The sequence below is a fragment of the Rhodnius prolixus genome, unplaced genomic scaffold (assembly GCF_049639745.1).
Source record: "Rhodnius prolixus isolate KJV_2025 unplaced genomic scaffold, Rpr scaffold_2, whole genome shotgun sequence".
Lineage (NCBI taxonomy): Eukaryota > Metazoa > Arthropoda > Insecta > Hemiptera > Reduviidae > Rhodnius > Rhodnius prolixus.
Window position 1 is genome coordinate 56,688,152 of NW_027411592.1, and position 17,510 is coordinate 56,705,661.

Genomic DNA, 17,510 nt, shown 5'->3' on the forward strand with positions numbered 1-17,510 from the left:
AGTCATAAAGAAGGATTTGCTGTATATTTTAAAGAAAATTTGGGAATTTTATCTTTTATAGAAAAAGAGAAATAAATTATCAAAGTTGGGTGTTTTTCAACGTTACGCTTTTTCGTGCAGTTTTTGATGGTCAACCCTTATACAACTGTCCTACCGGACAGTTTTAATAAAAAGGGTTGTCAATATTAAGGGATTCTTCTAAAAATATTTAAAACTTTTGTATTATTTCATCTTCAGCTTAGGCGCTAACGGCATTTCCATTTCTTCAGCTTTTTTATTCTATCAGGGCAATCTGAGTCCTAGAATGTGAGCAACATTTTCTTTGGCATTTCTTACAAAATTAGTAGACGTTACTATTTTAAATTTTATAAAACAAAATGCCAAAAGTTCTCCCTTGATCGAATCATAAAACTACGTATTTACCAAAATCAGAATGAATTTTCAAATCTGACGCTTAAAAAAAAAATCTAAGGAGATTGAAGAGAAGATGGTGATCTTCTCTTATCGTGAGAGCAAGAGCACGTTACTGGAGTGGCACCTCTGGGTGCCTTATCCACTCATGATCTCTTCTATTTCTTTTTTCTTATACCATATTTGCTTGTTGCAGTGGTAAATTACAGTAAAAGATTTTTAAAAAAGTGAGATATAATTAATACCAGCCTGCTGAACTTTTTTATTAATGGAGTGGCAGCTACAGTAGAAAATGTTTTAATATGTATATTACTGCTGCATACAAGTTGCACTTTATTGTCGCGATTGCATAAATCTAATGCCCAAAAACTACGAGAATAATTATATCTGAATTTTGTTTATTCCAAGCTTTTTTACAAGTTTTGCTCCTTTTGCGATAAGTCTACCTTCAGGCCAATTTAAGTTCCTAACAAAATACTAATAATTTAGGAAAACCTGCTTGAAATTATGGGATATTCCAGAGTAAGTCTCAACGAATGAATCAAGTTGTACTCCCAAAGTTTCTTTTATAGAATCATCTGGAAGAAAATCTATCTTTCATGCATGGATAAAAGTTTTTGTATTGTCTGGCCCTGGCGGACAATAATATCATGTATTAATTTTTAGGAAATTTTTTAAAGAAATAACACAATTTATTTTATAATTTTTTTTTTATTAGTTTACAAAAACAAAAACAAAATTGTACAAAAATACTATAAGTAATTACCAATTGGCAATATTTACATCTGAAATCTTCCTCAGAAATGCACAATGACATTATTCAAGAATAATTACATCGGAGCTCGTGTCCGCCGGAAGTGAATTGGAATTAACCCTTGAAGATATCCTGGCAAGATTAGAAAAGACATTAGAAAAGAATTTAAATTAGGATAATTCCAACTTATAAAAAAAATAATAATAATAAATCTACTTTTCTGCTTACAAGATTTTGTCTAATCAGCAAATCTTAAAAAAAAGAAGTTAAAATTGAAATGTTTTAAATTAAAGAAGAGCTAAATGTGTGTTAGCTAAATTCACGGGAATAGTAGATCTATTGTAGATAATAAGTTCGTACTTTGTTCACAGAGTATAAAACTTCAGAATTTTAATTGAAAAATAAAGTGTGCGTAATGAGTTCATATAAAGGTGGTCTACGCCAGTGTTTCCTTCTAACATAGATTCTAATCTCCCTTAAGTTCAAAACTGTCAGGTTTCTTACTAGCTGAATGTCGAATTATTTGGAGATTTCGTACTATTAACTTAGTAGCATGATGACCGTACGGCTCTTTGAATGAATGAGCACTTTACGAAAGAAAACAACATAGCAGTACACAGTAACTTGTACTAGTTACGCTTCTGACATATAACCCGCATTTTTACAGTGCAAGTGTAAGAAAATTAAACTTTATTCATGAAAGGTAGAAAAGAATTGTTCTAAATAAGCTACGGTGTATAGTTATTTTACACATCATCAATAAGAAGAAATGGAGGTGTAAATTTAATATTGTTAAGCCAAGAAACCTTTTTATTCTTTTTCTAATTTATAACTCGCAAATAACCGTACTGTATTAGCCAATACTTTTCACATCAAACATTTGCGATTTTACTAGCAACAGATACGATTTATTGCAGTACTTTTATTATTTGCACAGTTATGTAATAAGAAAGGAAATCTGATTAAAAACATCGATTTAATTAAAATTTATAAATAGTTTGAAAAAACTAGCATCCAAATATCCCCTATTCTGTTAATAAAAAAAAAACAAAACCAATAGACTAGAGTGCGTTCTTGTTTGTTAATTTTTATAAATCCATTGTTTGTTAATAATTTTGAACTACTGTACTGTTCTCTACTTAGATACAATTTAGACGTCCACCCAAGAGGTAATTTGCGATTATTATTTTGTAAATAATAAGGAATACACCTGCAGGTTGCTACAGCTATTTGTTAATGGCTGATGTGTTACATGAATGAATGTTGATATAGGCTAAATCGTCCTATATCATCCAGTTGTATCTGCTACCGTTTCATGCCAAACAATAAAAACACATAACGGTAATATGATACGCTGATTTGCATTAAATGGATAAATGGTTTTAGGCTTGCCGTAGGGGGAAGTGGACTAGCCACTTCTTCAGGGATCTTGGCGTCCCTGCGGGTTTCCCCAGTCTAACAACTCTTACACTGACACTTTTTTAGCACTATAAACACACAATAAACATAGGACGTGCAGAAGAAGTAGTTGATAATAGGGCAACTACTCGGGGTTTAGCGAATCTACTAGCAAATTTTAGCACACTTTTTCATTTATTCACAAAAAAAAACATTTACTTTATTAATGCCTATAATCTGTAAACCTACATTGACACTTGAAGGAGACAATATAGAGTTTTTAGGACGCAATACTTTTGGCTTTATTGCTATTCTCAAACAAATTTAATGGCTATAGACTCGATACTTTCAGATATTTCAAGATCACTCAAGGAGTGAATGAACTTCCAAGAGTGATTAAGAGAAAAGGATGTAACAAAAAATAGATAAGTCTCACATTTGATTGAATTTTATTTTAAGAAAGATTAAAGAAAAAAAAAAATTAGTTTTAGGATTAATTTTTTAATATTTTTCAGAAACTTTTTGACTTATGGAACTGAGGAAGCACAATATATTACTTATTTCTTATAAAATATTACATTTACAAGTAGAAGAATTGGTAGACAAAAACCAACAATTTGCTACGCCTACTTGATCCCTTATTTTAAATTTAAAATAAAGAATACCATAAAAAAAAAAGGAAGGAATAGAAGAAGAAGATAAAGAATCCTATTTTACAATAGTCCAGAAATATGAATGTTTTTACTCTGAAGGAAATCCAAAGAGTTTCAAAGCACCAGTATCCCTCTTCCGATCATACGAATCCTTATCATCGCAGGCATATGCAAGAAGATACTGGGAAGGATGCCATGAAACAGTGAACGTAGGTGCTTCAACTGTTACGTCACACACGTGGAAACCAGTTTCGGTTTCGCTTATGTCAATAAAAAGATCTTCACTAGCAGAAGCAATGAGCGCACCATCATGTGAAAAAGAAATAGTGCGCACAGGCCAGTCTAACCTGTAAACAGAATAGAATTAGGTTTTTTTCACGTAAAAATAGATTAAATGAAACTAAACAATCATTTAGCGACAACAGAAAAACTTTTTCGCCAGCCAAGTTGCAAAAAAAAAAACAAATCAAAACAAAATTGTAATCAGAGGAAAATTGTATGTATTACATTTTATTTATTTGTTTTCTAGTATTTACGATGTGACAATTTTTTTGTAAGTTTATTTGGTATACTTAACCTCCAGAATCATATAACAAATGAATTTAATGATACAGTCTTCTTGGCTGGATCAGCTGAGTAGGTTATACTTCTGCAGGTGAGCCTGAGACGATCGGCGTTTCAATCGACTTATCTCGAATGAAAGTTGAAGCAAGATTTAGAATCAGAATATTTGAGTAGCAAAGGATTCAAAAAATCTTCGATACTTGGTCATTGGCATATCAGTTACATATTAAATTTTGAGATATTTATGAAAAGTATAATTTGAGAGAAAGAAAATGGAGCATCTTTATAATTTGTTTGGGTGAACCGCTAAACCTACGTTAAAGTTGTACACTAGTCGTTCCTTAGCCACTAGTAACTTTGATTGCTTGCCAAATCTGGGAGCATTAGTAATTTGTTCCGTCTGTTCAGATCAAGTATTTTCAGTCTTGCATGTAAGTTCCAAGTGAGTTGTTTGTCGATGTACATCCCAATATAATGAACCAAGTTAGCAGAAGGAAATGTTATTGAATATAATCTAACTTGAAGACAGAACAGATTTAGATAATTACTAACTCGGTCTATTACAACTTCTTTTTTACAATAAAGCCCTAGAAACTCATTATTCTAATCACAGTCATCACTAAGAAGTAAATTATCTCTCCTTTGATGCACTGCAACTTTTCTAGTAACCACAATCTATTTTAGTCTAGTTCTTGGAGATTATATAATGTGCAGGACCTGCTAGCCTCAGTCCAACATTAAAGTTGTTAATAAATTCCAGTAATTAGCATCTGGTACAAAACAAAATACTCAAAAAGTGCAGCCTGAAAATCATGCGTCAAATTCACCCATGTCTTCCGCCCATGAATTGCTCTCCTGAAGCATATGAATCGCAACAGATTCTAACATCGTCCGATTTCGTTCGTACTGTATACCCACGTACCTGAGGCACACAGATTACTGATTCATATCCGTTGACAGCTATACGTCATACATATTGGATATCAGTATTTATGCTTTTTTTCAATTATTTTCGTAACAGTTCAGCGGAACAGCCGATTTTCTGTCAAGTTTAATAAATGAAGTATAGAAAAACATAGTTTTTTTTAAAAAAGGAACATGTAACCGGCTATACAAGAGTGGAGTAATACAAGAGTAGACAAAGTCTCATCTAACCTTGAAAAAACTCGTACACAAGCTATGTGCTTGACATCCCACAACGATACCAGGGCGTCAGCAGACCCAGTTGCAAAGTATCTTCCTTTTGGATCCATTTCAATGCATATACAAGTACCTGGATGAGCTTTTGCTACATGTAGCAGTTTTAAATCTGGGAAACTAAAAAATATCAACACTTTCTTAAATTCCATGAGTTACCTAAGTAACTAGGTATAAGTTCTATAACTTAAGACATAAAAAGAAATAAACATACCTCAAAACATGTATCGAACCTTGTCCACTAGTAAGAAAGAAAAGTGAAGTACTAAGGTTCCATTTTATTTCGTTAACTTCAAAACTGAATTGTTTTTCTACCCGGATTTTGTACATTCTAGTGTCAATAAAAGAAATTAAATCCTCTTTATTCCCCACAGCTATAGTGCTTCCATTCGGTGACCATGTTATATTTATATTCTCTCCTAAAATTGTTATTAACCATACGCAAAAAAAACACTAGCAAAATAACATCACTAACTTACAAGATCATTTACTTACCTCGTGTATTTACATTTGCTACACATTTTTGACTTTTTACATCCCATACTCTTACACTTTTGTCACCAGAAGCTGTTGCTAATAAGTCTGCATTAGATGAATGCCAACAAAGTTGATCTACAGAACCTGTGTGACCTCGAAAAGTATGTTCTTTAGTCTAGAAATAAAGTAACAGTGTAAACAATTATTTTGAAATAACACTTTTTTACTTCAAGATTTAACTTCTACTATGAAACTTTAGTTTTTAATTTAAAAGAACAAGAAAATTTAAAGTTTAGAAAAGAACAAGTTTACCAGTTTATCTCTTTCTAAAGTAAATACTGTAACAGCTTTATCAAAAGATCCTGAGGCTAATCGTGTACCGTCACAACTCCATCCAACAGAATGTACTTTCGATGAATGTGCTTGATATTCCTTAATTTTATCATGAGTTTTAAAATAACTCTGAAATTCTTCTAACATAGATAAGTGGTACATACTGATGGTCAAACTATCAAAACTTAAATATTCTAACCGGCATTAACGAATCCCGCGCTACAATAACCTGCATCTTTGAAAAGTAAAGACTCAAACCAGTAATGGGCTATTTGAGTGGACTCGGTCCTTGGGAACGAATCCAATAGTGGAACGAGTTGATTCAAATTCCTCTTTTTTTAAAAAAATAATTCCTTCCAAGTAATTAGGGCAAATTAAAAAAGAAAATAATTATTGCTGAAGTTATCTAGATGTTTCACTGATTTTTAACTGACTCGTGGCTATCCTGTTAGAGTTACTTACTTGCAGTAATTAGATTTATTGCATTAATCAAATTCTCTTCGACGGCAGCTTCAGTCAAAACTTTCGCTAACGTTTTTTATTTTCTGTTATTTTACCTGTTTATTTACCTGGCTTTATCGTTCAGCGAGCGACATAGGCTTTTACATACTCACTAGGATAAATATATAAAATCTAACACACTTTCTATTGGGGCCTAATTTACAAGTAATTTAAACATTCACATGTTTATCAATATTTATTATAATTTCTTTTAATTTTACAATATTTCCTAGTGCTAATAAACTCGGTATAATTCAGTGTTTACTCCTTTCATTTAAAATATGATTCTAAAACAATGTTTATGAAACAAAAATACACAAGACTTAAATATATATAATTCATTAAATTTATTTCATTATTATTCAAAAAATGGTTAACAGCTGATTAATATATTAAGTATCACTACACCATGTGATGTAAAGTTCTTGTAACCAGTATGTAACCACCCGGGCGCCACGGTAGCCGAGCGGTTAGAGGCGAGACCTGCGAAGCTATATGTATTGTGGTACTGGGTTCGCTTCCCGGTCTTAGGCCTTGGAATTTATTTAATGGATAATAAAAGAAATATACAGTAAAGTATGTTTGCTAGTTCGCCACCGTCTACGACATCTAATTGGTAGTTGAACGTTAAGCCCCGCCTGAAAAAATAGACGATTACTTTACTTTATGTAACCTCCCAAAACCAGTGCAACTCACCAATTTATTTTAAACTGAATACATCGTTAAATAATGGATGTAACTGTAAAACCTGTTAGGGATTCAACAGTGTACTACGATGGGCAAAATCAACGATACATTTAACATTCTGATAATTATAAATGTACCCTTATCACATAGGAGTAAAGTAGTTCCAGAAATAGCCACCAGGTAGGTAAGAGTGCCGTAACCTTCCTCTATATATACGTAAACAGCACAAATTCTGGTCAGTACGACTTGAGTGATGCAGGGGATAGGTCGCTCCAAACATGTCTTATCTAGTCTAGTCTAATAACATTCATCACCTCTCTCCCAAAGAATCATGATGATAGGTAATGGTAAGGGAGATGTTGTTGTTTCGACGGTCGGAGAACAACTATTCTCTAGGTTACAGAGGCAAACTGGAGTCACAGTGAAATAAGTAGTAACCAACGTCGAGTCAGTTATTCTTAATTTCCAAAGACACTATCTGAGAGAGATAATGAAGCTAATATTCTACGAAAATAAGGAAACTTTAAGTGCTAAATGGGTTGAAAAACAGGTAAGTTCTTAATCTAAATTGCATGTGCATGGCTACAACACCAACTTCACTACTCATTATTTCTATGCAAAATAAAGTATAAATGATAAATCCCTTTTAGCTCCTACTTTTTACTCATCATTTATCTCCTCTTCCTCTGCAGTGTTTAAGTTTAATTATTTACCATTTCACAGAAAAATTAAGATATTAAGTTAAGAAAAAATTAAGATTAAGGTCTCGATATTATATTTTATCTAGTTTAAGAATAAGAATTTACATAAAATTAGTACTTTACCTTCTATTAGGAATTGCTAAAAAATGTGATGTATTAAATAAATTGAGTGTAACCTAACCTAACCTTTCTCTGCAATGAATGTTTATAAATAAAAAATGTTTAAAAAAAGTAGTGATTATTGTTTATTTAATGCGAGAAAAGATAAAGTATGAAGTTGGCGTTAGTTTGGCAATAGAGCAACTGTGCAGTACTGTAATACTTGATGGTGGGGGGCAGAGCGATGTGTTCACGAAAAAGGTTTCCCCCACCCTGCCCCGCCCTTTTAAGACAGTTGGGCAAGATGGCGGCGTACCAGATCATATGTTCACCTGATCACCTGATCAACTGTCTTAAAAGGGCGGGGCAGGGTGGGGGAAACCTTTTTCGTGAACACATCGCTCTGCCCCCCACCATCAAGTATTACAGTACTGCACAGTGGCTCTAATGCCAAACTAACGCCAACTTCATACTTTATCTTTTCTCGCATTAAATAAACAATAATCACTACTCTTTTTAAACATTTTTTATTTTAAATATTCATTGCAGAGAAAGGTTAGGTTAGGTTACACTCAATTTATTTAATACATCACATTTTTTAGCAATTCCTAATAGAAGGTAAAGTACTAATTTTATGTAAATTCTTATTCTTAAACTGGATAAGATATAAAGAAGGTAAAATACTAATTTTAAAGAAATGTCGGAATTAGATGTGAATCACCTCAACTTATAGGGGTGTGCTACTGGATTTAAAGAAATTTCATCTGAGTAAGCTTCATAATAAAACTCATAATTATATTACGTTAGAGGCTGGCATTACATAATGTAAAGCCAAAACAAAAGTCACTTAGCACACTTCCCTTGAGCATATATTATAAGACAAACCGAACATATCACTTTCATTTATATTTTTAACAGCATAATCTGATAATTTATCAAATACCTACAGGGAAAATTATTTTAAACATCTTAATTTTTCTGTGAAATGATAAATAATTAAACTTAAACACTGCAGAGAAAGGGGAGATAAATAAAGAGTAAAAAGTAGGAGCTAAAAGGGATTTATCATTTATACATTATATTGCATACAAATAATGAGTAGTGAAGTTGGTGTTCTAGCCATGCACATGCAATTTAGATTAAGAACTTACTTGTTTTTCAACCAATTTAGCACTTAAAGTTTCCTTATTTTCGTAGAATATTAGCTTCATTATTCTCTCTCAGATAGTGTCTTTGGAAAGTAAGAATAACTGACTCGACGTTGGTTACTACTTATTTTACTGTGACTCCAGTTTACCTCTGTAACCTAGAGAATAGTTGTTCTCCGACCTTCGAAGCAACAACATCTCCCTTACCATTATCTAACATCATGATTCTTTGGGAGAGAGGTGATGAATGTTATTAGAGTAGACTAGATAAGATATGTTTGGAGCGACCTACCCCCTGCATCACTCAAGTCGTACTGACCAGAATTTGTGCTGTTTACGTATATATAGAGGAAGGTTACGGCACTCTTATCTACCTGGTGGCTATTTCTGGAACTACTTTACTCTTATGTGATAAGGGGCGGTCTCTGACGAATTTTTTTCTAACTAATTTTTTATTTCTCGATTTTTTCAAAAAAATTTAACCATTCTGCTTTAATTTTTAATGAATAAAAAAATAATAAGGTTCAAAAATTATTGGAAAAGATAGACAAATTACACGTTATAAACTAATTGAATACGGTTGACATAATCCTAGTGCATTGACTTGTATTATGAATAAAATTGAATTACATCTTCAAAAAAACTTTATTTTCAATTACGTTTGTCTGAAATATAAAATGAAAATATGAAATTCTTAAAATATTTCAAGTTTTCTTTAACTTCAACCTTTTACTTACGAAAGTCACTTGTTACGATACAAAGCGAAAGATTAATCAAAAATAGATTACCTGAAGAACGAGAATAATATTAGATGAGAACCATCTAATATTTACCAACGTACTGCTGGATGTAATAAGGGAAACGTAGAGGTAAACGTAAAGTATGAAATTGGTATTGGTTTTTAAAGTGACCACTATGCAGTATTGGAACACTTGATGGAGGGGGTAGAGCAATGTGTACATGACAAAGTTGCAAACTGATGAGGAAGCATTTGAAATTTATTAAGAATGCTGCATTAACTAAGTTTTTGTATATATTTAAGGGAAATAAAAAATAAAAAAAAACCCGTAAGTTTTAATTAAATTCACACCTTGTGTAAGACTACATAAATCGTAGTAGTTTTTCAAAATTGGGTTTAATAGATGGACTCGAACAAACCAATACATTTGTAATTATCAGAATGTAAAATGTATCGTTGATTTTGCCCATCGTAGTACACTGTTGAATCCCTAACAGGTTTTACAGTTACATCCATTATTTAACGATGTATTCAGTTTAAAATAAATTGGAGAATTGGACTGGTTTTGGGAGGTTACATAAAGTAAAGTAAAGTAATCGCCTATTTTTTCAGGCGGGGCTTAACGTCCAACTACCAATTAGATGTCGTGGACGGTAGCGTTGTATTAAATAAATTGAGTGTAACCTAACCTAACCTTTCTCTGAAATGAATGTTTAAAATAAAAAATATTTAAAAAAAAGTAGTGATTATTGTTTATTTAATGCGAGAAAAGACCGCCCCTTATCACATAGGAGTAAAGTAGTTCCAGAAATAGCCACCAGGTAGGTAAGAGTGCCGTAACCTTCCTCTATATATACGTAAACAGCACAAATTCTGGTCAGTACGACTTGAGTGATGCAGGGGGTAGGTCGCTCCAAACATGTCTTATCTAGTCTAATCTAATAACATTCATCACCTCTCTCCCAAAGAATCATGATGTTAGGTAATGGTAAGGGAGATGTTGTTGTTTCGACGGTCGGAGAACAACTATTCTCTAGGTTACAGAGGCAAACTGGAGTCACAGTGAAATAAGTAGTAACCAACGTCGAGTCAGTTATTCTTAATTTCCAAAGACACTATCTGAGAGAGATAATGAAGCTAATATTCTACGAAAATAAGGAAACTTTAAGTGCTAAATGGGTTGAAAAACAGGTAAGTTCTTAATCTAAATTGCATGTGCATGGCTACAACACCAACTTCACTACTCATTATTTCTATGCAAAATAAAGTATAAATGATAAATCCCTTTTAGCTCCTACTTTTTACTCATCATTTATCTCCTCTTCCTCTGCAGTGTTTAAGTTTAATTATTTACCATTTCACAGAAAAATTAAGATATTAAGTTAAGAAAAAATTAAGATTAAGGTCTCGATATTATATTTTATCTAGTTTAAGAATAAGAATTTACATAAAATTAGTACTTTACCTTCTATTAGGAATTGCTAAAAAATGTGATGTATTAAATAAATTGAGTGTAACCTAACCTAACCTTTCTCTGCAATGAATGTTTATAAATAAAAAATGTTTAAAAAAAGTAGTGATTATTGTTTATTTAATGCGAGAAAAGATAAAGTATGAAGTTGGCGTTAGTTTGGCAATAGAGCAACTGTGCAGTACTGTAATACTTGATGGTGGGGGGCAGAGCGATGTGTTCACGAAAAACCTTTTTCGTGAACACATCGCTCTGCCCCCCACCATCAAGTATTACAGTACTGCACAGTGGCTCTAATGCCAAACTAACGCCAACTTCATACTTTATCTTTTCTCGCATTAAATAAACAATAATCACTACTCTTTTTAAACATTTTTTATTTTAAATATTCATTGCAGAGAAAGGTTTATTTAATACATCACATTTTTTAGCAATTCCTAATAGAAGGTAAAGTACTAATTTTATGTAAATTCTTATTCTTAAACTGGATAAGATATAAAGAAGGTAAAATACTAATTTTAAAGAAATGTCGGAATTAGATGTGAATCACCTCAACTTATAGTGGTGTGCTACTGGATTTAAAGAAATTTCATCTGAGTAAGCTTCATAATAAAACTCATAATTATATTACGTTAGAGGCTGGCATTACATAATGTAAAGCCAAAACAAAAGTCACTTAGCACACTTCCCTTGAGCATATATTATAAGACAAACCGAACATATCACTTTCATTTATATTTTTAACAGCATAATCTGATAATTTATCAAATACCTACAGGGAAAATTATTTTAAACATCTTAATTTTTCTGTGAAATGATAAATAATTAAACTTAAACACTGCAGAGAAAGGGGAGATAAATAAAGAGTAAAAAGTAGGAGCTAAAAGGGATTTATCATTTATACATTATATTGCATACAAATAATGAGTAGTGAAGTTGGTGTTCTAGCCATGCACATGCAATTTAGATTAAGAACTTACTTGTTTTTCAACCAATTTAGCACTTAAAGTTTCCTTATTTTCGTAGAATATTAGCTTCATTATTCTCTCTCAGATAGTGTCTTTGGAAAGTAAGAATAACTGACTCGACGTTGGTTACTACTTATTTTACTGTGACTCCAGTTTACCTCTGTAACCTAGAGAATAGTTGTTCTCCGACCTTCGAAGCAACAACATCTCCCTTACCATTATCTAACATCATGATTCTTTGGGAGAGAGGTGATGAATGTTATTAGAGTAGACTAGATAAGATATGTTTGGAGCGACCTACCCCCTGCATCACTCAAGTCGTACTGACCAGAATTTGTGCTGTTTACGTATATATAGAGGAAGGTTACGGCACTCTTATCTACCTGGTGGCTATTTCTGGAACTACTTTACTCTTATGTGATAAGGGGCGGTCTCTGACGAATTTTTTTCTAACTAATTTTTTATTTCTCGATTTTTTCAAAAAAATTTAACCATTCTGCTTTAATTTTTAATGAATAAAAAAATAATAAGGTTCAAAAATTATTGGAAAAGATAGACAAATTACACGTTATAAACTAATTGAATACGGTTGACATAATCCTAGTGCATTGACTTGTATTATGAATAAAATTGAATTACATCTTCAAAAAAACTTTATTTTCAATTACGTTTGTCTGAAATATAAAATGAAAATATGAAATTCTTAAAATATTTCAAGTTTTCTTTAACTTCAACCTTTTACTTACGAAAGTCACTTGTTACGATACAAAGCGAAAGATTAATCAAAAATAGATTACCTGAAGAACGAGAATAATATTAGATGAGAACCATCTAATATTTACCAACGTACTGCTGGATGTAATAAGGGAAACGTAGAGGTAAACGTAAAGTATGAAATTGGTATTGGTTTTTAAAGTGACCACTATGCAGTATTGGAACACTTGATGGAGGGGGTAGAGCGATGTGTACATGACAAAGTTGCAAACTGATGAGGAAGCATTTGAAATTTATTAAGAATGCTGCATTAACTAAGTTTTTGTATATATTTAAGGGAAATAAAAAATAAAAAAAAACCCGTAAGTTTTAATTAAATTCACACCTTGTGTAAGACTACATAAATCGTAGTAGTTTTTCAAAATTGGGTTTAATAGATGGACTCGAACAAACCAATACATTTGTAATTATCAGAATGTAAAATGTATCGTTGATTTTGCCCATCGTAGTACACTGTTGAATCCCTAACAGGTTTTACAGTTACATCCATTATTTAACGATGTATTCAGTTTAAAATAAATTGGAGAATTGGACTGGTTTTGGGAGGTTACATAAAGTAAAGTAAAGTAATCGCCTATTTTTTCAGGCGGGGCTTAACGTCCAACTACCAATTAGATGTCGTGGACGGTAGCGTTGTATTAAATAAATTGAGTGTAACCTAACCTAACCTTTCTCTGAAATGAATGTTTAAAATAAAAAATATTTAAAAAAAAGTAGTGATTATTGTTTATTTAATGCGAGAAAAGACCGCCCCTTATCACATAGGAGTAAAGTAGTTCCAGAAATAGCCACCAGGTAGGTAAGAGTGCCGTAACCTTCCTCTATATATACGTAAACAGCACAAATTCTGGTCAGTACGACTTGAGTGATGCAGGGGGTAGGTCGCTCCAAACATGTCTTATCTAGTCTAATCTAATAACATTCATCACCTCTCTCCCAAAGAATCATGATGTTAGGTAATGGTAAGGGAGATGTTGTTGTTTCGACGGTCGGAGAACAACTATTCTCTAGGTTACAGAGGCAAACTGGAGTCACAGTGAAATAAGTAGTAACCAACGTCGAGTCAGTTATTCTTAATTTCCAAAGACACTATCTGAGAGAGATAATGAAGCTAATATTCTACGAAAATAAGGAAACTTTAAGTGCTAAATGGGTTGAAAAACAGGTAAGTTCTTAATCTAAATTGCATGTGCATGGCTACAACACCAACTTCACTACTCATTATTTCTATGCAAAATAAAGTATAAATGATAAATCCCTTTTAGCTCCTACTTTTTACTCATCATTTATCTCCTCTTCCTCTGCAGTGTTTAAGTTTAATTATTTACCATTTCACAGAAAAATTAAGATATTAAGTTAAGAAAAAATTAAGATTAAGGTCTCGATATTATATTTTATCTAGTTTAAGAATAAGAATTTACATAAAATTAGTACTTTACCTTCTATTAGGAATTGCTAAAAAATGTGATGTATTAAATAAATTGAGTGTAACCTAACCTAACCTTTCTCTGCAATGAATGTTTATAAATAAAAAATGTTTAAAAAAAGTAGTGATTATTGTTTATTTAATGCGAGAAAAGATAAAGTATGAAGTTGGCGTTAGTTTGGCAATAGAGCAACTGTGCAGTACTGTAATACTTGATGGTGGGGGGCAGAGCGATGTGTTCACGAAAAAGGTTTCCCCCACCCTGCCCCGCCCTTTTAAGACAGTTGGGCAAGATGGCGGCGTACCAGATCATATGTTCACCTGATCAACTGTCTTAAAAGGGCGGGGCAGGGTGGGGGAAACCTTTGTTGTGAACACATCGCTCTGCCCCCCTCCATCAAGTATTACAGTACTGCACAGTGGCTCTATTGCCAAACTAACGCCAACTTCATACTTTATCTTTTCTCGCATTAAATAAACAATAATCACTACTTTTTTTAAACATTTTTTATTTATAAACATTCATTGCAGAGAAAGGTTAGGTTAGGTTACACTCAATTTATTTAATACATCACATTTTTTAGCAATTCCTAATAGAAGGTAAAGTACTAATTTTATGTAAATTCTTATTCTTAAACTAGATAAAATATAATATCGAGACCTTAATCTTAATTTTTTCTTAACTTAATATCTTAATTTTTCTGTGAAATGGTAAATAATTAAACTTAAACACTGCAGAGGAAGAGGAGATAAATGATGAGTAAAAAGTAGGAGCTAAAAGGGATTTATCATTTATACTTTATTTTGCATAGAAATAATGAGTAGTGAAGTTGGTGTTGTAGCCATGCACATGCAATTTAGATTAAGAACTTACCTGTTTTTCAACCCATTTAGCACTTAAAGTTTCCTTATTTTCGTAGAATATTAGCTTCATTATCTCTCTCAGATAGTGTCTTTGGAAATTAAGAATAACTGACTCGACGTTGGTTACTACTTATTTCACTGTGACTCCAGTTTGCCTCTGTAACCTAGAGAATAGTTGTTCTCCGACCGTCGAAACAACAACATCTCCCTTACCATTACCTAACATCATGATTCTTTGGGAGAGAGGTGATGAATGTTATTAGATTAGACTAGATAAGACATGTTTGGAGCGACCTACCCCCTGCATCACTCAAGTCGTACTGACCAGAATTTGTGCTGTTTACGTATATATAGAGGAAGGTTACGGCACTCTTACCTACCTGGTGGCTATTTCTGGAACTACTTTACTCCTATGTGATAAGGGGCCTTTAATCCCTAACAGGTTTTACAGTTACATCCATTATTTAACGATGTATTCAGTTTAAAATAAATTGGAGAATTGGACTGGTTTTGGGAGGTTACATAAAGTAAAATAATCGCCTATTTTTTCAGATGAAGATTACAAATATATTGTACAAAATTAAAAAAATTTAGGCTGTAACATGAGTTTAAACCTACATTTGTACATTCGCACCTCGACTGCAAATCTTGCTGCAGTAAGTTTGGAGCGGGGGGAAGATTCCACCAAGATATAAAAGAAATAGATACTAAGGAGGATGGAACGTAAGCATGACAGCTCACTACTGTTGGATATTGAAAAGGGACGATCTGCTTCGAGACCACCGAAGACAAAGCACCAAAAGGAGCATGGAAATGAAAAGCAAAAGATTCTACAAGGACTTGTAAAGAAGTATGAAATATTTTACTGCATATTTTCATTATATTAAATTCCTCTTTAAAATAATTTTACTTTTCGTATCACTTGCAAATAAAATCAATTTTAAGTACAATTGCATTTTTTTTTTTATTTTTTGTAAAATGTGAAGCGTTTTTGTAAAAAATTCTTACGTGATAGTGGAAAATAGAGTTCATATTTTGATTTAGCACATAGAAATCAACTTAATAAATAAAATTTAAAACAATTTTTCAAAAGTTAAAAAACGTAGGCCTGTGTAATTTTATCTAACTTCACACCTTGTGAATGACTGTAGCTAGCAAGTATAAAAAGTCAATAATATTAAGAAGTAGAAGAAGAAGAAAAATCGAATCCAGTACCGCAATACATCTTTTTTATCAATATAAATGGCGTAGTTTACCAAGCAAAATATTATTTTGAAATCAACTATGTTACAACCTCAACCTAAAATAAAGTATCACTGAAATTCACCATCGTAGCACACTGCTTTCGCATCTTTGACCGGTTTCGGACTTTTATCCATCGACAAACCTTCATTAATCATTTTAAATATATCTAGGTTTGCAATGTCTACTTACACTTCAGTTCCTCCTCACAACACACTTGGAGAATGTAGACGCAGACGGAGGAAGGTTACACATGTGGTTACAGACGAGATAATATATGGAGATAATACATATATGCAAGATTTAAAATGTTAATGTACTATGAAAAATCTTTTGTAAAAATATTAAAATAAATTAATAAAACTTAGCGTGCAATTAAGGATTGTGTATTTTTGTTAAATAGATAATGTTTTAAATTTGTATTTTATATATGAGAGGGCGCACTTTTTGAAAGCTGAAATCACTGAATAATAATAGCAAGTTCATTTGTACTAGTAATTATTATTAGAGATTGATTGATAAACATGTAATTTAATCACTGAACAGATAAATAGTAAATAGTAAAAGGCCCAAAGATGAAAGCACTGGATAAAAGGAAAAAATACTACATTAAAACTTTAGTAGACAATTCGAACTTATTTTACACTATTGTAATAACTGGGGAACGGATTCGTATGTATTTACATATTTTTTTCTAGGCAATTTACAGACGTTTTTCAACTACAAGTATTCATACTGACACTCTTTAAGCCGTTTGAGCCTACTTTTATTTCACATATTTCCACATATTTGGATGTTATCGCATATTTATACATATTTGATTAAAATAAATAAATATTTCTACATATTTAATCAAAATATGTACATATTTTAAATTTTGGGCATATTTTCATAATTCGGAGGTGGTTGACAGGAACTGTGAACCACAGACTTTAGGGCTGTGAATCGCAGTGGTTAAAAAAGTGTTCTTAAAAGCACCAAGTCGCATTAAAATGCTAAAAGATCTCTATCCAGACTTGTGCCTTCCACCAGAACCAATATTGACAAGATGGGGTACTTTGCTGGAAGCAGCTCAGTATTACTATGAAAACTACGTACAATAA

At 32.2% G+C, this 17,510-nt stretch overlaps 1 protein-coding gene across 3 annotated transcripts; it reads right to left on the minus strand.

The window, feature by feature from the left end:
- Window positions 1-1,102: 1,102 nt before the first annotated feature.
- Window positions 1,103-16,613, minus strand: tex (THO complex 3 homolog tex). Of its 3 annotated transcripts, none has more exons than XM_074120061.1 (6): window positions 16,493-16,613; window positions 5,473-5,629; window positions 5,192-5,396; window positions 4,936-5,097; window positions 3,309-3,563; window positions 1,103-1,297 (listed from the first exon to the last, which is right to left on the minus strand). In XM_074120061.1, exons 1-6 carry the CDS (start codon window positions 16,556-16,558, stop codon window positions 1,228-1,230), a joined length of 915 nt encoding a protein of 304 aa, XP_073976162.1. In that variant the 5' UTR covers window positions 16,559-16,613; the 3' UTR covers window positions 1,103-1,227. The 3 variants fall into 3 exon arrangements, with proteins under 3 accessions (XP_073976162.1, XP_073976163.1, XP_073976161.1); XM_074120062.1 differs by lacking the exon at window positions 16,493-16,613 and adding an exon at window positions 15,176-15,391; XM_074120060.1 differs by lacking the exon at window positions 16,493-16,613 and adding an exon at window positions 5,767-6,044.
- Between the last annotated feature and the right edge of the window lie 897 nt (window positions 16,614-17,510).

What these genes read in the sequence shown, in the direction of transcription:
- tex (XM_074120060.1), bottom strand. Translation starts at nt 5,949, where the DNA reads ATGTACCACTTATCTATGTTAGAAGAATTTCAGAGTTATTTTAAAACT. An exon ending in GGTTCGATACATGTTTTGAG is followed by an intron (nt 5,098 to 5,191) that starts GTATGTTTATTT and finishes GATATTTTTTAG; the next exon opens with TTTCCCAGATTTAAAACTGC. An exon ending in CTCTTTGGATTTCCTTCAGA is followed by an intron (nt 1,298 to 3,308) that starts GTAAAAACATTC and finishes TAATCTTGCCAG; the next exon opens with GATATCTTCAAGGGTTAATT.